The sequence below is a fragment of the Neopelma chrysocephalum genome, unplaced genomic scaffold (assembly GCF_003984885.1).
Source record: "Neopelma chrysocephalum unplaced genomic scaffold, ASM398488v2 Primary Assembly neopelma1_26, whole genome shotgun sequence".
NCBI lineage: Eukaryota > Metazoa > Chordata > Aves > Passeriformes > Pipridae > Neopelma > Neopelma chrysocephalum.
Genome location: NW_020897695.1, coordinates 6,850,521 through 6,875,411, shown reverse-complemented (window position 1 = coordinate 6,875,411; position 24,891 = coordinate 6,850,521). Strand labels below are relative to the sequence as shown.

Sequence of the window (24,891 nt, the reverse complement as noted above, 5' to 3'; positions counted from 1 at the left end):
TGTCACTAAATTTCAGGATCCCGTTGCAGATCTTGTTGATAGTGAAAGCTCTTCAAACAGATTTTTGGGTGTTATTTTTACGTTATGAAATACTGTCATGTATGGACAATTAAGCTCCTTCTTCTAAGACATCTAATAAGCACAAATGAGTGTAATTAAAGTTGTTAGAGCTGTGAGTAAATGTGGTAAGAATACGATCTTTTGTTATATTTTTAGGTAGTTATTTAAACAGGTATGGTGAAGTCTGTTTTCAAGATTAATTTTCCCAGTGTCTTCAATATTTTATAGGGAATCAAACATTATCAGCATATGGAATAATGGAAAGGGTATACCAGTTGTGGAACACAAAGTAGAAAAAGTATATGTACCTGCTTTAATCTTCGGGCAGCTGCTAACATCCAGTAACTACGATGATGATGAGAAAAAAGTTACAGGCAAGACTATTTAATGTGCTTTGTTTTATTCAGTTAGGCTATTGTGTGCTTCTTCGGTATGATTTTCCTTCTTAATTTTTCTCTTTCTATTCTGTTTTGTAACATGTGATTGTTTAGTCACCATTACTGTAGCAAAAAGACTTAAAGAACATATCTAACTTTTTCTTTTTTAATACCAATATTTACAGGCAACTTTACATTTACATCTTTAATGTCAGTAATGTTGAGTAACAAACAACATAGTTTTAGATATTAATTCTATTTATGTAAGCACTTAAACATTTGTGCTCTTGAAATGAAGGGAAAAATAAATTTAATAAGTTAGGACATGATTTATTATCCTAAATTTAAACTGACCCTAGTTTACTGTATGTTTTTTTTTCAGGTGGGCGCAATGGCTATGGTGCAAAACTTTGTAACATATTTAGTACAAAGTTTACAGTTGAAACTGCTTGCAAGGAATACAAACACAGCTTTAAGCAGGTATAGAAATGTTCCAAAAAATTTTTTTGCTGTAGTTATAAATTTATAATTTAGCACATATATTTCAGGAATATTTAATGAACTTAATCATTTATAATTCAAATGGATGCGTAGAGTTTGCAGACTAGGTTAGCTCAGTCAGTAAAATTGGTATTTCTATGTATTAGACTTTCTGGGTTAAGTAATACTTTCTTCAGAGGGTTAGTTGACTAAAAATGAAAAACAAGTTTCTGTTAAAACTAAAGTATATTCATGCACCTGTGAAAAGGAATATATTCAGCTGAAACATTTTATAATTGCTTTTGTATAATTTGCCAAAAAATCTTTCTACTTAGCTATGCAAACATGGAAACAATTATCTGTGTAATTTTGTATAGTGTTAAGAAACAGATTTCTCAGTGTTTATGTCATGAATTTCATTAACCCTAACTCAACTTAAGTGCAAACCCCCCATTTGAACCCATTGCTCCTTGTTCACCTACGGTCCAAAGGTTGAACGTAATCAGATTTATTGTATACAACTTTGAGATGGCCACCTTTCTAAAAGTTTAAAGAACTTTGGTAGAGTATTAGATACCAAAGTTCCTTAGCTCTGGAGTCCTTCCTAGTTGGTGAATCCTTCTCTTTCTTTGTGGACAAAGAATTAATTTCTGGTCATGCTGTCATGTCACTACATAAATAATACATTTAATCCATTACGCCTGTCTCTTAAAAAATGTAATATTTTCTGCTGACTGCCAAAGGGTAAATTAATATTGATTTAATTTTACTTTTTGAAAATTACATGCTTTATGACTTAAAAGTGCTACATTTTCCAGTATTTTCAAAATTTTGAAAATTTAGTACAAGTGAACTTTGATACATGCTGTGAGCAGACGTTCTGCTTGATCACATAAATGAGCCCGTGTTCTTAGATAGGGAACAACGCAAGACTCCTGGGTCAAGTCTGGGCACCTTGGTTTTTCCAAAAGGCATGCTTTGGCAAACTGGTCAGCCACCAAGATGCTGTCTTAGAGACTACCAAGCCTCTGCACAGGGACCAAAAAGCCTCTCTGTAGAAGTGTGTAGTAGATTGAAAGTGTTAAACGGAGGGGTAATAAGGACTATAAAGCCAGCTCACTTGTATCTAATTTAGTAAGTTCTGGGAGAGGCTCTATTTGTGTTAGAATCATGTCCACCAGTGTAGTAATGCAGGTTTACAGAAACCGCAAATGTGCTGTCACCCATGCTTATGCTTATCTTTGTAAAGCAATTAATTTTGTGTAGTGTTTTACCAGAGAAAACTTCTAAAAGAAGTTTGTGAGCTTTTTGTTTTGTAACTGTTGCAATCCTAGCATAGTTGGAAAAGAGAACAAAGGAGGAGGATGACATATATTGTAAACTAACATTTAAACTGTTTTGTTTCCAAAGACTTGGATGAACAACATGATGAAGACCTCTGAGCCCAAGATTAAGCATTTCGATGGTGATGACTATACATGCATTACATTCCAGCCAGACCTATCTAAATTTAAAATGGAAAAACTTGATAAGGATATTGTGGCCCTCATGACAAGACGAGCGTATGATTTGGCTGGGTCGTGCAAAGGAGTCAAAGTCATGTTGAATGGGAAGAAATTACCTGTAAGAGCATAATCTAAAGTATGTTGAGCGTACTGAGTATTTGATGCGAAGAGCAGTGATTGCTACCTTTGTTGCCTGTAGGTAAATGGATTCCGCAGTTACGTAGATCTCTACGTTAAAGACAAGCTGGATGAAACTGGAGTCGCACTCAAAGTTATTCACGAAGTTGTGAATGAACGGTGGGATGTGTGCCTCACTCTGAGTGAAAAGGGGTTCCAGCAAATCAGCTTTGTAAATAGTATAGCTACCACAAAGGTGAGTAGTTAGATTAAATGGTAAAAAATGTAAATTATAACATATGTGCTGAGGTTATACCCAGTCAGGGGTCGGATAAAAAGTAAAACTGGGTTACTGCAAATAAACAGGTGAGAGAATCCTTTGCATAGGAGGAAGTGGCAGAGCAATTGGATGGAATCAAAATACATTCACAGCAGTAGTTCTACATATGCACTAGTTTTGAAAACACTACTAGTCATTATCGGTGATGTTTTATGTGAGCATACATGGTATTGATTAAAATTAATGAAAGTAATTTATTCCTTCCTTCATTTTTAACATTGTAGTAAGATAATTCTGAAAATAAGGTAAAAAATATACAAACCTCTTAGAGGCTACCAGTAGCAAGTTTTGGAGGACAAAAAGGGCTTTTGGTGTTCTTGAAAAAATGCCTATCCGTTTACTGCTTTATGATGTATAAAATTGGCCTGAAGTGTTGAGATTTTCTTTTACCTAGATAAGGGTATCTAGGTTTTCTTTGTACTTGGTAGCAACTGTAGTAGCAGTGAAATGAGACCGTAGAGAAACCTTCAGTTATGATAAAGCAGCAGTATGCTCAGCATACTAAAGTACAGCTTTGTGCTTCTTAAATTGCCTGGGTGGTCAGGCACCAAGGCTGTCGCCTGAAATCAGCTGGCATAACACTCATTTACTCCCATTTGGCATGGACCAGGTTTAGGGATCTGAGATCCACCATGGTGAAAGAAAGTCTTTGTCATTTCTGGTCTTTGCAAGTTGCACTTGATGAGTGACCCAACAACTAGGCAGTCTAGTTGTTAGATCTAGCAGATTTAACAAGCTAGATCTAACAAGACTAGCACAAGCAGTTCTAGTCATTGGTGAGACTGTTTTTAGGAAATCCTAACTGTGAGCTTTCCAAAAGATGGGAATGATAAGAATTGGTAATCAGAACCTTGAAAATCTCTCCTTGCTCAGATCTCTTCTAAGAGAGTCAAATGAAAATTCTGATGGTAGCACAAGTGGTTCCTGAGCAGCAATGGTTACAGTGAGTGGAGTCCCCAGTCCAGCAGGTGCCTAGAAGTACCAGTGTTAGCCTCAGTAGTTGGTGATGTGTAGCCAGTGTTTTGGTGGGATATAATTTTTACTACATAACTTCTTTTCAGTCATTTTCAGTTTAGCTGAACAAGCATTCGGTGGTAATGGGGACAGTTTATTTCATTCTAGAATATTTACTTTCTAAGTGTGCATTTTAATTAAGTTCTTACCTGATACTTGTTCAAAACTAGGGATGACAAATGTATCTGGTAGTTGAAGGGTTACAACTTAATTTTAATTCAGACCTCTTTATGCAGCGTAAAGAAGAATAAAACTATGACCTTAAAGATGTGTACAATACTTTTATGAGGAAGCTGCCAATGTAGAGAAACTTAATTATGCTTGATACCAGGTTAAGAAAATGTGTTTGAAAAAAATGAATACTGGTTGACTTCTAAGTCAAATATATTGCATACATTTACTCAAAATTTTGAATTTTACTTTTTTGGATCAATTTTCACCCATCACGCAGTTACACATACATTGTTATCATATATTCTCTAAGAAAATTCTTAGAAAAAAGTACTGTGTATTCTTCAAAGGTAAGCGATGTAATTTCTAGTTTTTCCCACTCTCCCAATCCATGCCTTATGTGTGTGACTGGATGTGGAATGTTCAGGGCCAGTGAACCACCTCACCAGCAATTGATGTGCAACTACCCACTAATGAGACATAATGGCTAGAAACTAAGTGTCAACTGCCTGTCCCCTTGTCAGCTGACAGGTGAGGAGCTCATTTCAGCTGTGTTTTGGTTATTTATCGCTGTTTGCTGAAAGCTTTTTGTTTCTGTTTCTGGATAAATTTCGTCCAGTCGTAACTTCCCTTCCACCTTTTTTAAACTTCCTATAAATTCCAAACAATTTTTTTTTTTTAGGTTTATTGGGTTGGTTTTTTGAGGATTGTTTGGAAGGTCAGGCATTATGTTGAGGCACAACTCTGTTGTTTGGTTCTTGTAAATTTGTTACCTTGGTCAGCTCCCCCTTTATTCAAAATTTTGCTACAGTAGAGCATACAGAATTTGACTTCAGGCTCTGAGGCAGCATTTGAAAGAATGTTTGTAGCTATTACAGTTGTACAAATAACCTTTAGAGGGAGACTTGTAAACTGATTAAACATGGTCTTCTCAAGTTTGGAATTTCAAATATTACCTTGGGTAGAAATCATAATAGAAACTTCAGTTCTTACCATAGCAATCTAATAATATTTTTAATATGGTGTCACTGCTAACTTGAATACTGCTAATGATTTTAGCAGAAATGCTCGGCTAATACAGTTGCAGTGTCAGAGAGTAGACTTGGATGGAGGGAGAATCCCAACCTGTTGAAATTTGCTGAAGTTCAGCAAGAAATTCAGGACTATTCCAGTTTTCAGATTTATTCTAATAAAATAAGTGCTATAGAAAACAAATGCAAAATAAATTGGTATTTTATTTGTATATTTAATTAAATTAAAACTTCAAATGTATAATTAGCTTATGAACTTTTCTGCCATATAAACCATCTATCTGTCTGTAGAATTTAAATTTGGCTTGCCTCCAAATCAATTGAGGCTGTTGGCTATTCAAGATGATAAGAATAGAATGTATATAGGAGGCAGTCAAAGCTCCATTTTTAAGATTTTTAGTTGTTAGTGTTTTGTTAGATGCCTTTGCATCCTGAAATATGCAAGACTGGGGTTCCAGTCACTACCTTCTGGAAAAAGAAGGTTATGCAGTCTTAGCACTGTTTTCCCATAGTGCAGAAGTCATAATAATCACAGACAACCCTCTGGATTTAGAGCGTCCTGTACGGAATTGCTGTGACAGCGGGGTCAGTTCTAGGCTGTTATGGTTCCATAGTGGGTACTTGTGCCACCTGCTGGTGAGATGGCTGAGAGGTTCCCAACTCCGAGCTCTGAACGTGGCTCACTCACGGCTGCACACTTAAATACGTATTTTCATCATCCTGCTGTATTGCAGAACTTGAGTTACGTATAGCTTCAAAAAGATAACATTTTTGGCTTACTACTTCCAAAGTTTAAGTAAATAAGTAAGTATTTCTTCCTCGGGGTCTGTTATGTTAGGGATCATAGTTGGGATCTGAAAACATTGCCTCCACCAAAAATTTTCTTGCTCTAAAGGCTTCATTTGAAACACCTGGTTGAAAAGCTCTTAAGCAAGGATAACCAGTGCTCAGGCCCCTTTCTTATAGGGTAAAAGGAAGAATTGTGACAGGCCCTATGAATGTTTCACTTTCAGCTCTGATGGTGCAACAGAGGAAGAAAAATCCTATATATTCTTTCCTTCTTTGTTTTCATCACTTTGATGATGCAAGAAATTGCTTATAAACCTCTTTTTTTTTCCCCCTGCATTTGAGTAGTAACTGTAAGGGAGTCCAGCAGACTGCTTTTGTTTGCTAGAAGAGTGGTGGCACTGTGATTATGTAGCTGCAAGTTGTTGCCCTGTGATCTCCTAAGGCCTTGATTTGCCAGCTTATGGTTAACTGCATGCTCTGTGTAGATCTCCTATTGCCTCATCAGATATGAATTTGGAACAGGTTTAGCCTCTGGCAAGTTTTAAGAACTGGTCATCTCCTCAAGGTTGTCTTGTTCTGTTCTTTCAAAGTTTTCTGGGTCTTGTGGTTGGCTATTTGCAGTTTTCTCTCCATTTGCTGAAGTCCCAGGGTAGCAAAAAATTATTGCTAATAGCATTTTTGCCAAGAGTTCTGTAATATGGCTAAGAAAAGGTGAGATCACTTTTGGGAGGGAATAGGCATGGGTGCTGTATATCTGAGGGTACGCTCGTGAACGTCTTTTTTTAGTGAACCTAATGGGGAAAGTTTAGTGTGAGGAACAAATATGTGTTTTTTTTAGTCCGAGGTTATTTATGTACCAATTAAAAATGCACATAACAGCTGTGTGGTGTTGTAGGTACATCTCAGTACTGCAGAGTAATTTTCAGATATGCCGTACTCTTAAGGTTTTGTATCCTGTTGCAAACTGTAAGCAGCTGCATTTGAAGTCCATCCCTGTACAGTGAATGAAAGGTCTCCTACTTATTCTGTTCCGTGTAACTTCTGTCATCTTCACTTGAATGAAGACTGAATGACATGAAAGAGAAACTTCAAACCAAATTTCTCTTTCTTATGATAAACTTAATGTACATGGATTTCCAAATTTAAGTATGACTACAGGAACTTAGTTAATACTGATAAAAGCTATTAGGAAATTCAATAATTATTTTGTTGTTTTGGTTTGGTTTTTAAAATGTTGTTTTGGTTTTTTCTCTTCATTCAGGGTGGTAGGCATGTTGATTACGTGGTGGATCAAGTTGTGGGCAAACTGATAGAAGTGGTGAAAAAGAAGAATAAAGCTGGAGTTTCAGTCAAACCATTTCAGGCAAGTTACTTTATAAAAAAATATTGAAAAATATGAATGTGGGAACTTTATTGAGTAAATTGGTTTCTATGTTTTCAACAGGTGAAGAATCATATATGGGTTTTTGTTAATTGCTTGATTGAAAACCCATCATTTGATTCCCAGACAAAGGAAAACATGACATTGCAACCTAAAAGTTTTGGGTCAAAGTGCCAGCTATCTGAGAAATTTTTTAAAGCAGTAAGTAAACCTTTTTTTCTTTTCTTTTTTTTTTCCCCCTGTGAAGCAGGACTTGACATACTGGATCCAAGTGTATGTATGCTCTGTAGCAGAAGGTTAATTTTATTGCATTATGGTATTCTAGTGACATTTGCATACTATGAAAATGGGATGGAGGAACCTCTGGTCTTAATAGTGGAAACAACGACTGTGTTTTGACTCTTCCCCTGGATTTAAAAGTGAGCTTGACCTGATCAGCTCATTTATTGGAGATTCTGGTATTTATATTGATGAAATGAATGTGACTCTTAAAACCTAAACATAGTCCTTGACCAATTATTTTTGTGATAAAATATTTTTCTGAAGTTGAGAATATTGTCTACCTTATTCTTTGGTATCAGGCCTATTCTGTTTCACTAAGGTGAAAAGAAAGGGAGGGGATATATCACATGTACTTGTTCTTCCAGTAATCATAGAAATGCAAAACTGGGGCTGTAGTATTAAAAGCGGTCATTGTTGTTGGGCAAGAGGTTTAAATTTTTTTCTGTAGATGGACTAAGAATTGATATTCTAAATTAATATACTAGTAGAAATATGTTGTAGAGGGTTTTCCTCTATTACATTTTTAAACAATGAAGCAAAGGAAGACTTCTGTTAGCCATAACTCAATGTAATATGTCCTATTTAGGGCCAGTAGCATAAATGGAATTCCAGTAGTAAGGAGAATGGTGCTACTGCTCATACTCTTTGGCATCAAAACTCCACTTGCTGTGTAATGTTTTCAGCTTCTAATTCTGTATTACAAGTGACGTTCTTATAGAATTTACAGGGAAAAAAACCCACAACACAGTATCATATAACAAAATCTGAAGAGTGAATACATGTTGTATTTCAATCAGCAGGTTCGATTTATAGTGTTTCTGATATTCCCTGAATTGAACATTGATTTCCAAATGTGTTAAATGTGCAGCAGAATCTCCGCAATGAATGCTGTATTGTGGGACATAATGAAAAGCCAAAGCTCACAGTATTTTGTTCCACCTGTATTTTGTTTTGATGTGAAAGCAAACCTATAGTAGTTTTAGTTTAGAAAATATACTATATGCTACTTTTTTCTGCAGATGTGTTTCTAAAAATGATATCCGTTTCTCAAATGGTTGATATAAAGCCTTATTCTTAAATGATTTTGATTGTCTTTCAGCCATTTCCAGTCATTTCCAAAGAAACCTTAAATGGCCATAAATATCCCATATGGTTACTTTTTGCTGTCAAAGTCCAGGAAACAGGTGCTTTAGAAACTGAAATGTCTCAGCACATCAACCACACAACATAAGACAACCTCTTGTTAGTTCTCAGACCTCCTTTCCTCTTTCTACCAGTTATATAAGGGGTGGAAAAGGATGCTCTGTGTGTGATGTGTTTTGGTTGCATGTGCTTAAAATGCTAAACAGTAAGGTATATGTTAATTCCTTGACTTTCATATATTGCAGTTTTTAAAATTTAGAGAGCTTTGAGAAGCAGTGTTAAATCAGTGACTTAAAATTGAGGCGTAAAAATCTGCTATGTGAAGCTTTATTTTTCTCATCCACAATTCTGATTTTTTACTTGTAGGCCTCTAACTGTGGTATTATAGAGAGTATTTTGAATTGGGTCAAATTTAAGGCACAAACTCAGCTGAACAAGAAATGTTCATCAGTGAAACACAGTAAAATCAAGGGCATTCCAAAACTGGATGATGCTAATGATGCTGGTAAGAGCACTTATTTTAATTTCTTTAATGTTTCATAAATTTTTCACAAACATGATAATTTTAAACCTGACTTTATTTTTCATCCTTATGGGTTTTTTAATAAAAGTCTTTCTAGTTTTCTAAACTTTCTGGAGGTAGAATTTAAAGCATGATGGTGAGTTTGATATCAGGAACACTATCCTCTCTAGAGCAGAGAATTAATAACACTGAACAAAAGCAGCATTCTAGTTTGATATTGGAAGAGTGGGTATATTTTAATTGTGGTTTCCTGCTAAATATTGTGTTACCAGTATTCTGTTTTGGAGGTTTTTTTGATCTTTCTAATGTAAAAATATCAGAATCATTATAGGGCCACAAGCTATCGGAAGTAGATCACATAGTGTGCACACCTGAGGGAATGGTTCAAGAGACTTTTTTCATAAGACTTTAAATGCCATTAGGTTCCTGTCTGGGAATATAGGGCAAACTGGCAATCTCTGCTGGGTTGCTTCTTTAGCATAGATAGGGATCAGGATCAGCTGGCAGTCTTTGTGCCAATAGCAATGGGAGTTTTTTCTTGAATTATTTGAGGGGCACATGTGACTAAAGAGCTTGAAATGTTGCCATTCTTTCTTAATGTTATTTAATTTTTAATACATCCTTACATTAAACAAAGATAGAGAAATTGCAATGAAGTGGGTGGGTGGGCTGAGTAGGTAAAAGCACGTAAGACTGGTAAAGAAGCTCAATGAGATGATGAGACCTGTTTGATTTTCTTCCTTTTTTGATTCCTTGGTATTGATTTTTTTTTAATTTGTTTTCTTCACTATTTTATTACTTTTCCCATTATTCAGATGTCATATTTTGCCTCAAAAGTTGATAATCATGTCTCCTTTAGCTAGTGTTTTATTTGTGGAATTGGCATTCCCTAATCAGATGTAGGTTCCTGGTGTTTTTCTTCCGTAGAAGATTTTGTGCTTGGAGAAATTATGCACTTTATGGATATTAAGCCTAATGCTCCTAAATCATATAATGAATAATTTTGGGCACACTTTCTTCATAGGATTTTTTAGCTCTGCTTTGGAGACCAGCCTTCAAAATCACTTCTTACACAATTTTTTAGTGGGGGGACCCTGAAACTTCCTCAACTAAGCAGGCATGTAGGGATTCATTTGGGCTCAACACTGATGCCTAAAGCTTTGCATGTCTTGAATCCCTGTTACTCAAGTATTTCTCTGCTGCCTAGTTCTATGGACCCTCTCATAGAACTATGGAGTCTCCCAAGGAGGCTTACCCAGGTATTGGTTTATTGAAGATCTGGAACATATTACATTTCTCGCATTGAAGACATTGCATGTTTGGGGTGGACACACAGAGAGCAGAGAGGCATTCAGTTTCTGAGTACAATGTGTATTGTCATATGCAGGCTTTGCCTGACTTTCTGAAGTGTTATCTATACTGGAAGAGGTGTTTTAAATTAGAGGATCACTAGTAATACATTTAGTAAAAAGTTCTTTAGTAATTTCTTTTTAAAGAGTGAAAGTATCATATGGATCATCTGTTTATTCTTGAAAAGGAACATTTTGTTCTTTTTGCACAATCAAAAATAATCAGGATCTTTGATTTCTGCTTTCATAGAGAAAGGGAAGGCAGAAGGTGATATGAAAGAGTGACTCCTTCAATGTGGCTGAGGGGGTTGGTCTGCTCTTGAGAACTTGTCTCAATGAACTTCAGTTGTTGATGGTGCCTAACTGATGATGTTTCTTAACATAAAGGGAAAAAGGAAGTACTGGTACCATGGAAATTCTTTAATAAGTACACAGACAAAAAATATTGTAGAACTATCAATCTTTGCCTTTGGGACCTTAATAGAAAGAATTGTGGTAAAAGGCTGAGGAGTAATGAGTTCAACATGGAAGAGGGGAAATTTACGTTAGATGTACAGAATAAATTCTTTACTGTGACAGTGGTGAGACACTGGAACAGATTGCCCAGAGAAGTAGTAGATGTCCCATCCCTGGAAGCGTTCAGGGTTGGATGAAGCTCTGAGCAACCTTGTCTAGTGAAAGGTGTCCCTGCCCATTGCAGGGGGCTTGCAACTAGATGATCTCTAAGGTCCCTTCCAACCCAATTCTATGACTGGGGGATTCTAAGGCTCAGGTGAATTAAGGACTGTATGTCCTCTTTCTGTGTGAGAGGCAGATCAGTATTTCTAGGTCCAAAAAATTCAACATTTCTATATGAATATTGCCTAAGAATGTGCACAACTGTGAGTATATTGTGAAGAGTTATAAATCATTTTTTCAAAAGAATTTCAGACCTCCCAGTAAGATGGAGAAAAGGTTTAAATGATACATGAAGATGTAGATTGTTTCAAGACATTCATATGTGTCACACCGAGTAACCTGTGTGTAGCCTGGGAGCAAAATGCAGTATGTTGTAGTTGATGTATTTGTTAATGCATAAGAATAGGAGAGAGATATATCTGTACAGTGATGTAGTTGCTGCAGATTTCTTCCCCCACTGTAAAGAATGAGTCCTATACCTGGTCATTCTTGCTTTTTTGTGATCTTGATGAGGTATGCATAGTTCTGTGGCTTGTTGGAGGTGCAGGGGTAGAAATGAAAGCAAAAATAAAGAAATAGGAATATAGGGTTGTAAGAAAGAAGCGAGATTACCTAATCTGGTGAAGTGTAAGAGCATTTTTTTGAATCTACCGGTTGATATAGTTCTTTCTTTGAGTTCTTTAGAGCTGTGCTCAGGAAAATACCTGGCACATTGTATTTCCACTGGTGGCCTAGTGGTTAGCATGCGGGACTCTCACCGCTGCAACCCAGGTTCAATTCCCAGTCCCTCCCGGGCAGATGGAACCTGTTAGCCCTGTGAGGCCATCCATCTATGAGAAGGACACTCTAAACAAACCTACGTCCTGAGGACCTCACTGCCATTGTCCAAGCTTGCTTGGCCCCGGCAGATGAACCTTAGGATTAAAGGGTGGGCTCAGTTCAGCGAATGCTATGTCTCACCTAAAAAATCCATTGTGCAGGCTGGAAAGGTAAAAGACCTTTCCCCAAATCTTCGTTCGCGAAGATGGGCCATTATTATAATTGCTGATGATTGCATCCATTTCAGAAGGAAGTCCACCTGAATTACATTCAGATGTGTTTTCTGCAGTTCACTTAGGGAAAAATACTGGCTGTCTTATATTCTGAAACAGCAGACTTATTTTTCTTGGTATTTGGAGTCCGCTTTGTTGACAGGTAGTTATTGACAGTGTGAATAGCTGCCTAATTTAGATTCTATTAGGCCAAACTTCTTGATTCAGGAAACCAAAGATGTTGAATGTAAATTCTGTGTAATAGGAAGTATGGGGTGGGTTTTACCTACCAGGTAAAAGCAAATCACAGCACCTATTTTAAATTCCAGTATATTCAAAACTTACCTTATTAGCAGGGAGACTTAACCAGCTTGAAGTTTTTTGTAGTCTTTACTACCGCTTAGCCTTGATAAAATAGCAAAACTGCTTAATGAGCATTTGCACCCTTGCAAAAGGATAGATTCCTTTTTTCAACCTGCCTGTTATTTGGAACATCTATTCCACTTCTGCAGTTGCAATAAAGAGAAAGTAAATGTCATTCCAATTTTGAATATATTGGGCATACGGGCACCAAAATGCAGTGTGTCTTGTAGAGTCAAAATTACATTGTTAGTGAAGATTTATTTTTCTGTTCAAGACATTTGTGAGGTATAATACGTGCAAATGTTCTCATCTTTTGAGCTTTTCTATCAAGTTTTTCTTACAGTTGTCTGGCTTCAACTATTGGACAATAAAAAGGGAAACCCACAAAAATGATTTAATAAATTATTTTTTAAAATATACTGTGAGGAAAGGGGAAATACAGAATGGGAAATAACTCCTGTATGTAACTCAGACGTGCATAATGTATGTGTGTAAGCAATTTGCAGCTAGAAAAATGAAATGGTACAGAAGCAATTGGACTTTTTTGTGCAGACATGTGGGGACCGTTGCATAAGATGTGCCACCATTGCATCCCATTTTGTCTATTTTACTCCTTCTCCATAGCAATCCATAGTGTACTGCTAAGGGCAAGGATATTCGCTCTTGTTGTGCAGTGTTAGTGGCATGGAGGGCCATCCCTAAAAATAGAAATTCAATGTATTTAAATGAAGAGCAGGAGGAATTCAGTTGTATTTCTTTTATTTGAGTTATGCTTTCTGGGTTTTTTGCCTTTCCTCTACTTCTTCCTGGCCTGCAGGTGGCAAACATTCCTTGGACTGCACGTTAATATTGACAGAAGGAGACTCGGCCAAATCTTTAGCGGTCTCTGGCTTAGGTGTTATTGGTAGAGACAGATACGGAGTATTCCCACTCAGGGGCAAAATTCTCAATGTTCGAGAAGCTTCTCACAAACAGGTATGCAGTTTTTTCCTCTCCTTTTTGCTGACAAATGGATGTCTCGTGTTTATTTTTGATTTCTAGATTTACATCTTCATATTTGAATTTTTATTTTTTCACAAAAATTTTGTGGCTGGGATTTCATAAAGTACTGGCTACTTTAAAGCCTGGGAGAAGCCTGGAAATACTAAATGTAGTAATGCAGTACTGGGATGATAAAGTTAATTTCTTCACAAGTGGAAGGAAATTTTGCTATGACTCATATTAATATTTCACATGAATATTTAAAAACCCTAAAATTTTTTATACTCTCTATTGCCATGTGATTTTATTGGCTCACAACCTGAGTGCAGCAGCATTACCCCATCTCATTATTTTTGCTGCCCTCCATAATTTATCTGTAATAAGAGATGTGTTACATATGCCCACAGAAACAGTGGAAAGAGAAGACAGCTCTGTGAGATGACTTTTTATTAAGCATACAGTTTTATTCTTGCTTTCCTGACCCAAAGTGCTTTGCCCATAGAGCAGAAAGTGTGGTGCAGTCTTGAGAATTTGCATGTACAGAAGAAATATTTACAAGTGCAAAGGCTGCAAGGGGCTGGGCATAAAAAGGTTATGAAGTTGAGGCTGGGATGCATTTATAAAGAAGCTCTCAAGTCCACCTGAAAAAGGCTGGGATATTTCTAAATTTCTGCTTTTTACATTGACTTCAAAAATAACTTTTTTATACAGATTATGGAAAACGCAGAAATCAACAATATCATCAAAATAGTTGGACTACAATACAAGAAAAGCTATGAAGATCCAGAATCTCTGAAAAGCTTGAGATATGGAAAAATTATGATTATGACAGATCAAGTAAGCCTGAAATTCACAGGTTTTAATATACAGAACTTCTTATGATATGTCTTGCTGCAATTTCACAGATCATGTTTTTGTGCATTACAACCTGTCTCAGCTATGACAGTATGGATACATTCAGGGGGAATCCCTAATGTATGAGGTTTCTTTACAGGATTAATTTATCTATGGTGTTGTTTTGGTTACTCCAAATGAACAATTGGACTTTGCTGCACAAAATAGTAGAGAAGGCAAAGTAATAATAAAAATATACTTTCGCTAACTCAAAAATAGGTTGAAAGTAAGGACGAAAGGGAACAGTAGATGAGGTGGTATTGCTAGCAAGTTAGGTAGAGACAAGAATGAAGGCAATTATTTTTGGATAATCTCGTGATTGAACTATCAAGCATCTTTCCACCGATGAGAACTGTGGGCCGGGCTTGACTGTCTTCCACAAAAATTCAGCTCTCTAGTGTCTGGGAGAGCTGTGTAGCTCTTTGTGAAAACATAATACAGGCAGAGAATCTTTGAACTGCAACCATGCACTTGGCTTGGAAGAGCTTATTATTAGCTGGGGATAGTGCTGTTCACAGATGGTTATGTCACAGGTGGTCCATTTTGGAATACAAGTTAAAACTAGCTGTACCCTTCTACACTTTCTGTCAACTGACATTGTTTTGATGTATTCAGGCCAGTGAGTGGGTTTTTGGTGGTTTTGGAAATCTGACTTTTGAAAAGATTGCCTCATGTTTTCATGTTCTGATTTAGGATCAGGATGGATCTCACATAAAGGGCTTGTTGATTAATTTTATTCATCACAATTGGCCATCACTGTTGAAACATGGTTTTCTTGAGGAATTCATCACCCCTATTGTGAAGGTACAGATTCTATTATTGAGATTTTATGGATTACTTACAGTGCAACAGAAAAGTTGATTTTTTGTTTGTTTGTTTATTTTGTTTTGGTTTTTTAAAGGCAAGCAAAAATAAGCAAGAACTCTCATTCTATAGTATCCCTGAATTTGATGAGTGGAAAAAGCATATGGAGAATCATAAAGCATGGAAGATAAAATACTACAAAGGTTTGTTTAAAAACAAATAAGTGAAGCCTATTGATAAATAATAATAAATGGGTGCTATGAAGTTTTATTTGTAGCTGTTTTCATGATAGGATCTTATGTAATGATTTTATAATATTCCCAGTAAAATAAAAGGGGTAAGATAATAAAGCTTAAATTTTTAATATTGAGTAACAATTTCTTTTTATTATACAGGATTGGGTACTAGCACTGCTAAAGAAGCAAAAGAATATTTTGCTGACATGGAAAGACATAGGATCTTATTTCGGTATGCCGGTCCTGAGGATGATGCTGCCATTACACTGGTAAGAAAGTGCTTCTGTATATGATATGTTTTAGTTTCCATTGTTTCTGAAAATGGCACATGAGAAAGACCTTGAAGGGTTGTTACGGGTTTTTTGGAGTACCTGAAAAAAATACTTCTAGGAGAGAAAGAGTATTTTGGAAAATATTTTAAATTTTGAAATAAGCTTTATCCATGCTACAAAATCAGCTCTACCTTCTGCTTTTAGCTTTGATAGTTCTGTGTAATGTCAATTTCAAGAAATGTTACAGTCAGACTTGCTTTTAAAGACAGAACATGCAAAAAAGTACTCTAAGTAAGAAAATAGAGCCCAGACAAATTACGTTTCACATCTGCTTAGGCATCCTTATTTTGTTTCTGAGCACATAAGATCAGGTAAATATTATTTATTCATTGAAGATATATCACTGTGGCATATGTGTATTCATGCACGTGCTCTACATATTTGAATTTGCAATCTTGTCGATAGTTGAGTGAGGTAAAGTACTTGTGTTTCAAAGAAAGTTTGTGGAAGGAAAAAGGATGAAGTGTCTGGAATGAAGCTACTTTTTCAAGAAGTATTTCAACTTTTATCTACTTTAATTTGCTATTTTAATTGTAGGTCGTATTAAAAAGAAAAAAAGGCTAGGAGAGAAAAAGAAGAAAAATGGAAAAATACCCATCTTAGACAAAACAACTTTTTCCTTATACCATGGATGCTGTAAAATGTGTGGTTTTACTAATAGAATTCTGATCTCTATGTCTGCCAGTAGACCTCCCTACACAGGCTGGTACCTGAGGCCATGTAACCTGTTATGGCTGATCCTTGCTGTTGGTATTCTGTGAATTCAGGATGAAGCTGGTCATCCGTGTTAAACCTGAACAGCTATGACCAGTACTGGAGCTGTTAGCAGAAGCTTCACTTGTATTCCTACCCATGTTTCTTCTGCTGATAGCTGTAATCCCAGCCCCAAGATTACCTCTGGGTATAGGTGGTGTAAGATTATGGGCCCTACCAGGCCTCATGATAGCTGTAATCTAGGAAAGCAAAAATTATTTCACATTGCAAATTTGTCAGCATTCTGAAGAACTCTTTTGCTAGCCCAGAAGGTATTAAAATAGCAGTTTTAAGGGGAGACAGAAAAAAACCTCCTTATTCTATTAAAGAATAAATATTTGAGAACAGTTTTTATTCAAGCTCTTAATTCTATTAATTCTATTAAGGGAATTTTTATGCTGATACAGCTCTTGGTCATTTTTCACTTCAGTGGTCTGGAAAAGGTATAGATAAACTGAAAGGAGACAGAAGAAAATTGTAAGAATTTAGTAATGTTTTTTTACAAAAGCCTAGTCTTAAGCCTTCATGTGTCTGACGTTGTGGATTACCAAGCTTTGGTCAAAAATGAAGTCAGTCTGATGCAAATCAGGGTGATATCACCTAGTCCCTTTCTCAGAGACCAAATTACTAAGGTTTAATATTTATTATGTAATATCATGGTCTCCAAGGAAATGAAACTACTCATTGAGCTCTTTTGGAGTGCTCCAGTTAGAGTCCTTTGAAAAAGATAGTGCTGATGACTATCTTCCTATGCAGCAGAGTGGTTGAAATCAGGACATGATGGAGTCTCTGTATGTTGTTCCCTGAGGAAAAAGAGGCAGTACTTCAGCAACTCACAAAGTTTTCCTAAAGTAGTTGAAATCTTTCTTAAATCACTGTAAGACCCCAGCACCCAAGCTACGAGCTCACTTGGAGGGGTTTTACTTTAAAAATATATAAGGCTTCAAAAATCTGCTTGCCAGATCTATTAAAGAGCCTTCGGTTCTTTTAAAACCCTTAAGAGAGAGCGCAAAAGAGAAAAGCTGCACGTTTCCTCACGAGGTACTCTTACTGGTAAACTTTAGAAAATAGGAGTACTTGGCAAAAGTTTAAAGAGTAGCATTCAACCAAAACAAAGCATTCCACAAAGCCTTGACTTAGCACATGCTAACCCATACAACTTAGCAAAATCCAACCCATCTGGTCTCAAGCTACTCAAAATATCAAGAAAGGAGATTTGGAGAAGAAGAAGTAAAGAAAGAGAGAAAAAGAGAAAATTATAGCTACCATTCAGAGTCCTGTGCAAGTCCAGTGTCCATGTGGCAGGGTCGGAACAAGTGCGGAGAGCACTTGTTGCTGCTTTTATGAGCTTTGGGGCCCCTGTGGCCACACCCCCCACCACCAGGTGGGACTTACGGTCCACTGGCCACTCTGGAGCTCTGGGCAGGGTGAGGGGCAGTGTTCCTAGTGTGTTTTCCATTCTAGAGCTGGGTTAGGGGCTCCAGGGGGTGTGGTGGGGGGCACTGCTCTCAGTGTTCTGAGGCTGGGTTAGGGAGGAAAGGGGGCGTGGTGTAGGCTCCCAGCCTGCATTTGACTGACGCTGCTCCAAGGTGTCCTGGGGTGGTTGGCAGGGGCTGAGATATGGGATAGGCCATTATCTCACCTGCATGAAATTTGACCTGTCCCTTCCCTGCCACACCCCTGCATTGAGTTGGTCTGAACCAATAATTAATATAACAATCCAGTGTCTCGCAACCACATACACAGTTTCTGTGTGTTCTTGTACTCTTTTGGAGAAGAAACTCTCTGAAGGGGAACTCTGTTTCTCTGACATGACAGTCAGAACATTCCTGTGTCCTTTCAGAGGGTGGTTGCTTAGAAGTGACACCTTGTCATCATGAAGGCTGAGGCCTTCAGTCAGCTGGCCTAAACTCTTAGTCTTTTCATGCAGTTTCGGTTTTGTCAACTTGTCAATTTTCTTAAGAGGACTAGGAATGACCATTCAGGAACAACTACAAGTTATTGGCATTCTGTGGCTCCAGGGCATGGAGAGGACAAGAAGAGTAGGGTATTTTTTCTAATACCTTCAGTTGATTTTCTTGATAAGAGATGGTTTAGTCCAATCTAAATGATGAACCCAACCTTAAAGCTCTGTGGGGAAAGACCTTCAAGCCTGTGTATCAAAGGACAACTCTGATGTGAAGAGGGGAAGAAGATTGATAAGATTTGTCCAAATGTGTGCAAATTTCAGGAAAGCAATATAAATTTAAATTGCAATCTGCAAAAGATCTGTCAGTTCAAAAACATTGCGCAAAAATGTGTGAAAAGTCATGTACTGGTACTGCTGCTTAAATGTAAACATTAGTTATATGGATTAGCTTGTCCAAATAAACCTTATTGAATACTCGATCAGATAGTGCAATATAATTAAAATTCTAACTGAAGTAACATACATTTACGCAAACATTTGTATTGCTGATAATTTAGTGTATTTGGAATCTTTTCAGGCCTTCAGTAAGAAGAAGATTGATGACCGAAAAGAATGGTTAACAAATTTCATGGAAGACAGACGACAGCGTCGGCTACATGGCCTTCCCGAGGTGAGTCTTAAATAACAGTAATAAATCTGCAGGGTGAGATTTAAATGTAATACAGTTTTTTTATTGAATGAATAATGTATGTGGTTTTTTTCAGCAATTTTTATATGGCACAGCAACAAAACATTTGACTTACAATGATTTCATTAACAAGGAGTTGATCCTTTTCTCAAATTCAGACAACGAGAGATCTATCCCTTCCCTTGTTGATGGTAAGCTGGTAATTCCTTATGATTTGTTGTAACATTCCTCTTTGTTGATGGTTTTTAAAGCTGTGATTTTTACTGGAATCAATGCATTCAAGTAGAGAATATGAGAACTTCTATGTATTGGTTATCATTTCATATCAATGGTATCCTGGAGTGCATTAAGAAGATCATTGCTGGCAGGGCGAGGGATGTGATCCTGGCCCTCTACTCAGCCCTAGTGAGGCCACATCTGGAGAGCTGTGTCCAGTTCTGGGCCCCTCAATGTGTGGAGCTCCTGGAGCTGATCCACTGGAGGGCAGCAAAGATGATTAAGAGACTGGAGCATCTCTTAGGAGGAAAGGCTGAGGGAGCTGGGCCAGTTCAGTCTTCAGAAGAGGTGACTAAGAGGGAACGTTATCAATACCTATAACTATCTGAAGGGAGTGTGTCAAGAGGATGAATCCAGGCTCTTCTTGATGGTGCCAAGCAATAGGACATGAGACAATGGGAAGAAACTGGTGCATGGGAAGTTCCACCTGAACATGAGGAAGAACTTCTTTACTGTGCAGGTGACCGTGCACTGGAACAGGTTGCCCAGAGCAGTTGTGGAGTCTCCCTCACTGGAGATATTCAGGAACTGTCTGGATGCAATCTTGTGCAATGTGCTCTAGGATGACCCTGCTTGAGCAGGACGGTTGGATCAGATGACTCCAATGTGGTGCTTTCCAACCTGACCCATTCTGTGATTTATGTGCTAATTACTGTATTTCTTCTGTGAGGAAGTTTAAGCTGTTTCAGCCTTTTTATGTAACCAGACCTATTACCAGACTTTACAAGTGCTTTGTGGGGACCCCTGGTGGCCTAGTGGTTAGCATGCGGGACTCTCACCGCTGCAACCCAGGTTCGAATCCCAGTCCCCCGGGCAGATGGAGCTCGTTAGCCCTGTGAGGCCATCCATCTATGAGAAGGTCACTCTAAACAAACCTACGTCCTGAGGACCTCACTGCCATTGTCCAAGCTTGCTTGGCCCCGGCAGATGAACCTTAGGATTAAAGGGTGGGCTCAGTTCAGCGAATGCTATGTCTCACCTAAAAAATCCATTGCGCAGGCTGGAAAGGTAAAAGACCTTTCCCAAAATCTTCGTTCATTCGTGAAGACTGGCCATTATTATTATTACAAGTGCTTTGTTTCTAGTCAAATCATCAGAGAAAGCTGGTCTTTTAAGTGCTAATAATAATCAAAATTCAAGACAGCAACTGAATGCAGATGAAGATGCAAATGTTTTCTCCCTTCAGTCTTACACCACAGGCAGTGATCTAGTGTTTACTGAGCTGTAATCTTGCTAGGGTTCTGCCAATCAGGTTTAACTCTCCCCTTGCAATAGCATGGACATAAAAAGAAGCAGCTTCACTACACTACACTACACTACAGCTTCATTTGTAAAACTGTCTACGGACAGTGTGAGCTGGAATTTCCACCCATGTTATTGTCCATATGCATAAGCTTACTAAGGTCAGAAAAAAGGCCTTGAGGTTTCATGGGGGCAGTAGGGGTGGGGGGAGTGCATTTATCTCCACTTTCCAGTACATTTTTTATAGTGGAGGTGGTCAGCTTTGGGTGCATTCCTCCCATTGTGGGGTTCCATTTCCGAAGGCTTGAGGTGGATAGGGAAGGGGTTACTCCAGCTCCAGGGTCCTGGACGCATGGAGGGGTTAGGTGCTCACCCCTCCCCCCACCCACGTGGTCCCATGGCTCCGGAGAGACAGCAGCCAGACGTGGAGAGGAGGCGAGAGAGAGAGTTTATTGATGAGGTGGTTACATTTATAGGGTTTTGGAGGATTCAGAGAGTGACCAATTACGGGGTCAGGGGTCTTACAAAACACCCAATCGCAGGCAGGGGTTAAAGGTCCAATGAGAAGACTTCTTGGTATCTTCCAGGACATTCCTGGGACAGAGATAAGATCTGGCCATGGGGGATTTTGGGAAGAAGAAAGCACAGGGACCACAAAAAGCCATTTTGAAACACTTTCAAACCACAGTTTTCCCATATAATGCAGGTTTACTGCTACAGTCAGCCTTCTTGACACTACAGACCCATACCAAAGTATTCATGCAGCAACAGCTTTTTGTATTTTAGATGAGAGAGTGGGATAGTTCACAGGGGGGATAGGGTCAGTAGCTTTCTGGTAGGATGGATCCTCAGCTTTGCTGCAGAATGAGGCTGAGTTAGGTATGGCAGATTCATCTCTAGGGAGTCAAAGAATGTGAGTCTGTTTCAGCTTCGCCAGACTTACTTCCTCCGTAGTTGGGTAATCATAAAGATGTATGTTTCAAGAGGTCATTGTTCATTTTAACATACTCTACTCTCGACTGCAACAAACGTGGGTAGAGCCCTTCCCAAATCTTCATTCGCGAAGCCTAGCCATGGACTCTCGACTGCTTTCTCAGAAACAGCAGAATGATTTTGCTGAAACTTAAAATAGAGAATGAACTTGCAGTAGACAACTGTTAATTTGAATTGAAGTTCTCCAAGACTCTTTCTACAAAAGTGTAAGAAAATAAGAAAGGAACATAGTTATTCATGTATTTGTGTGTGTCTATGTATATTTGTAATATAATGTATGGATATATAATGTTATGAATATTATATATAATTACTATCAGTGTTTCTGCCAACTTTAGCTGTAATTCTCCATTGTGGGCAAGGATACGTGAGTTGTTCAACAGGTGTAGTACTATAGCAATGGTTTTCGTCCTTTAGCATCGTCAGGTGAAATATAACAGGATAGTCTGGTGGCAAATCTCAGGAAAAAAATGAAGAAGAAGAATATTTTGATTATCTCTTCACAGTTACTAGTTACCATTCTTACTCCTTGAAGATCCTCCTATGTAAAGAAAATTCTGTAATTTTATTATATTTAGTAGACTTGGTAGAAAAACATGATATGGACCCATTGTAAAAAAAATTACATATTTGAATAAAATGGAGATTGGAGTCAGTGTCTCTTTTTTTTTTGGTTGGTTGGTTGGTTGGTTTGGTTTGGTTTTTTGGTTTGGTTTTTTGTTTGGTTGGTTCTTTTAGTTTTTGGGTTTGTTTTTTGGGGTTTTTTTCCCACTTCTTATTATGTTTGACCCGAGGTAGTAATGGTAACACATAACAATATTTTGGTGCATTTCATAAATGTATGTGAGTTAAAACTCTGAATAGATCAATAAGTATGATCTAGAACTAGTTATCAGTTCTAGATAATATACAGAAAATATGATGCAATCCCTTCCACACAGATGTTGTACCTAAGTTGCCTAAGAAATGGAAGTAAACCAGAAGATCTAAGAGACTGGCTTCTTCCTTAAAACTCCAAAGTATCTAAAAGTGGCATATCTTTTTGTTGAATTTTCTTCAATATTTGAGATTTTCACACAGAAAGTAAAAATTCAGAGTGCTTTAAAATACATGTAAGCTACAGTTACACTTGTCATTACTGAACTTGTGTTGATATTCTTAGAAAAAAGATATTGCTGAGCAGAATAGAAAGAACTCTTGACTTGTGGGAGTCATACATTCAGGATCAAGTTGCTGTTTATTAGAAAGATGTATCTTATGCTGTATAATACTAATTGGCTGAAAGGGTTATGTTTCTACTTTCCTGGTAATTTTCTGAGTTTGGTAAAATATTTTTTTATTATTTTAAAAGATTCGATTATTATGATTAGTTGATTATTTTGTTGATATTACTGTGTGAGTTTGCTTCCATTTAATGTTTGGAATTCTTTTGAGAGATTAGAAATGATAATAAGGCAAAACAAGTTTATTACTTTAGAACATACGCTTTTGTGTGTGTTGAAAATGGATTGTTCTTCTTAATAGGTTTAAAACCGGGGCAACGCAAAGTTTTGTTCACTTGCTTTAAGAGAAATGACAAACGTGAAGTAAAGGTTGCTCAGCTGGCTGGTTCTGTGGCTGAAATGTCAGCTTATCACCATGGGGAGGTGAGTATGGAGGAGGGTAAAGCTATGAGGATTTTTAGCCCACATAAAATATTACGTAAATGTTTGTGGTATTGAAATTGCAAACCTATTGTCTATAAGTCTACTGATCACAAATTTACGTTCAAAGAAAAGGAACCAAACAGTATGTAGTTTAATATGACTGGGTATTTCCTTTCTTTCCAAGTCTTTGTGCACAGTGGTATCCCAAATTTGTTGTGGCTTATGGAAAGATACTAGATAACTAATTGCCTAGGTAACTTCTAGATTCTCAAATCAAAGGAATATAGGAACTATGTGCTAGGACAATTTTTGTCTGAAACATGAAATGCAGTATTTTAAGGAAAGAAGCAGAGATACTCTTCTTCACAAACTTAATACTGTGTCAGAAGAAAGGTTATTTCTAACTCTGTTTTGTTTATATTTATCTGAAATGTTAGCAGGAGTTTACACATTAGCAGTCCCTGCATCCCTTCTATTCTTCCTTTAAAAGCAATGAGCAGTGGTTTGTGCAGTAGTAAGTGCAGTCAGTTTGTGCCCCTTTACTTCCTCCAGAGAAGTACTTTAGAAAAAATTGAGAAGCTCAGGGGTTTTCCTAAGCATAAAATGTAAGGACATATAAATCAGGGAGGCAATGTGGCTGTGGAAGAGGAAGCATCATGTTTTGCCAGCAACCCTTGTAATAAGTTTACAACATTCCTTTCTCAGGGAGACTACTTTTTTAAAAATTTAGTTCAGGTTAGTCACACAATTTTGGGGCATTAAAAAATAGGTTTTACTGGCTAATTAGGAAAGACTGTCTCTACCTATTCTTATTACTATTACTATGTATTTTCTTGCAGCAAGCATTAATGATGACTATCGTCAATTTGGCTCAGAACTTTGTTGGAAGTAACAATGTGAATCTGCTACAACCTATTGGTCAGTTTGGCACCAGGCTTCACGGTGGAAAGGATGCTGCCAGTCCTCGCTATATTTTCACCATGTTAAGGTAACTACAGATGTAAAGCATGTAAAATGCATACTTTTGAAAAGCCTTGTCATGAAATGAATCCTTTCACAACGCTTTTCTTTTTTTTTTGTGGAAGAGGAACAGGGAAGGATTGGAATATTTTGATAGAAGCTCAAATTCTGCTTTGGGATCTCTAAGTGTGGTTTTGCACATTGATTTTTTTTTTATGTGATTTTTCCACGCATAAAAGTGCAAGGCTGAAGATTGAAGGTGTAGATCACTCAAATTAGGTACCAATCTTAAATCGTGACTTCTTGCAGAAGATGCTTTCAGTTCCCCTGTTCAGTGTGAACTCTATTCAGTTTCACAATAGAAGGGTGCTACCTGGTGAGAAGTCCTGCCATTCAGCGTAGACTTCAAAGTTCAGATTGATTCTTTTACTTTTGGATGAGTTTCTTCATATCAAACTAAATTGCACATAATTAATAATGAAGACCTTATTTTATAATGCTAATTTTCCACACCTAGTAACTTGAAATTCAATTTGGTGTGCA

At 37.4% G+C, this 24,891-nt stretch overlaps 1 protein-coding gene across 4 annotated transcripts in view; it reads left to right on the top strand.

Annotated features, from left to right (window-relative positions):
* Positions 1–24,891, top strand: part of TOP2B (DNA topoisomerase II beta) — a 64,635-nt gene that overhangs the window by 21,676 nt on the left and 18,068 nt on the right. For all 4 annotated transcript variants that reach the window (XM_027675405.1, XM_027675407.1, XM_027675406.1 and 1 more), the window contains exons 5-20: positions 289–434; positions 820–917; positions 2,328–2,540; positions 2,622–2,795; positions 7,146–7,247; positions 7,329–7,466; positions 9,057–9,195; positions 13,452–13,609; positions 14,327–14,452; positions 15,203–15,313; positions 15,411–15,516; positions 15,709–15,818; positions 19,121–19,213; positions 19,308–19,422; positions 23,267–23,388; positions 24,228–24,376. In XM_027675405.1, the coding sequence (XP_027531206.1) occupies positions 289–434; positions 820–917; positions 2,328–2,540; positions 2,622–2,795; positions 7,146–7,247; positions 7,329–7,466; positions 9,057–9,195; positions 13,452–13,609; positions 14,327–14,452; positions 15,203–15,313; positions 15,411–15,516; positions 15,709–15,818; positions 19,121–19,213; positions 19,308–19,422; positions 23,267–23,388; positions 24,228–24,376 (2,100 nt within the window). The remainder of the gene's footprint in view (positions 1–288; positions 435–819; positions 918–2,327; positions 2,541–2,621; positions 2,796–7,145; positions 7,248–7,328; positions 7,467–9,056; positions 9,196–13,451; positions 13,610–14,326; positions 14,453–15,202; positions 15,314–15,410; positions 15,517–15,708; positions 15,819–19,120; positions 19,214–19,307; positions 19,423–23,266; positions 23,389–24,227; positions 24,377–24,891) is intronic.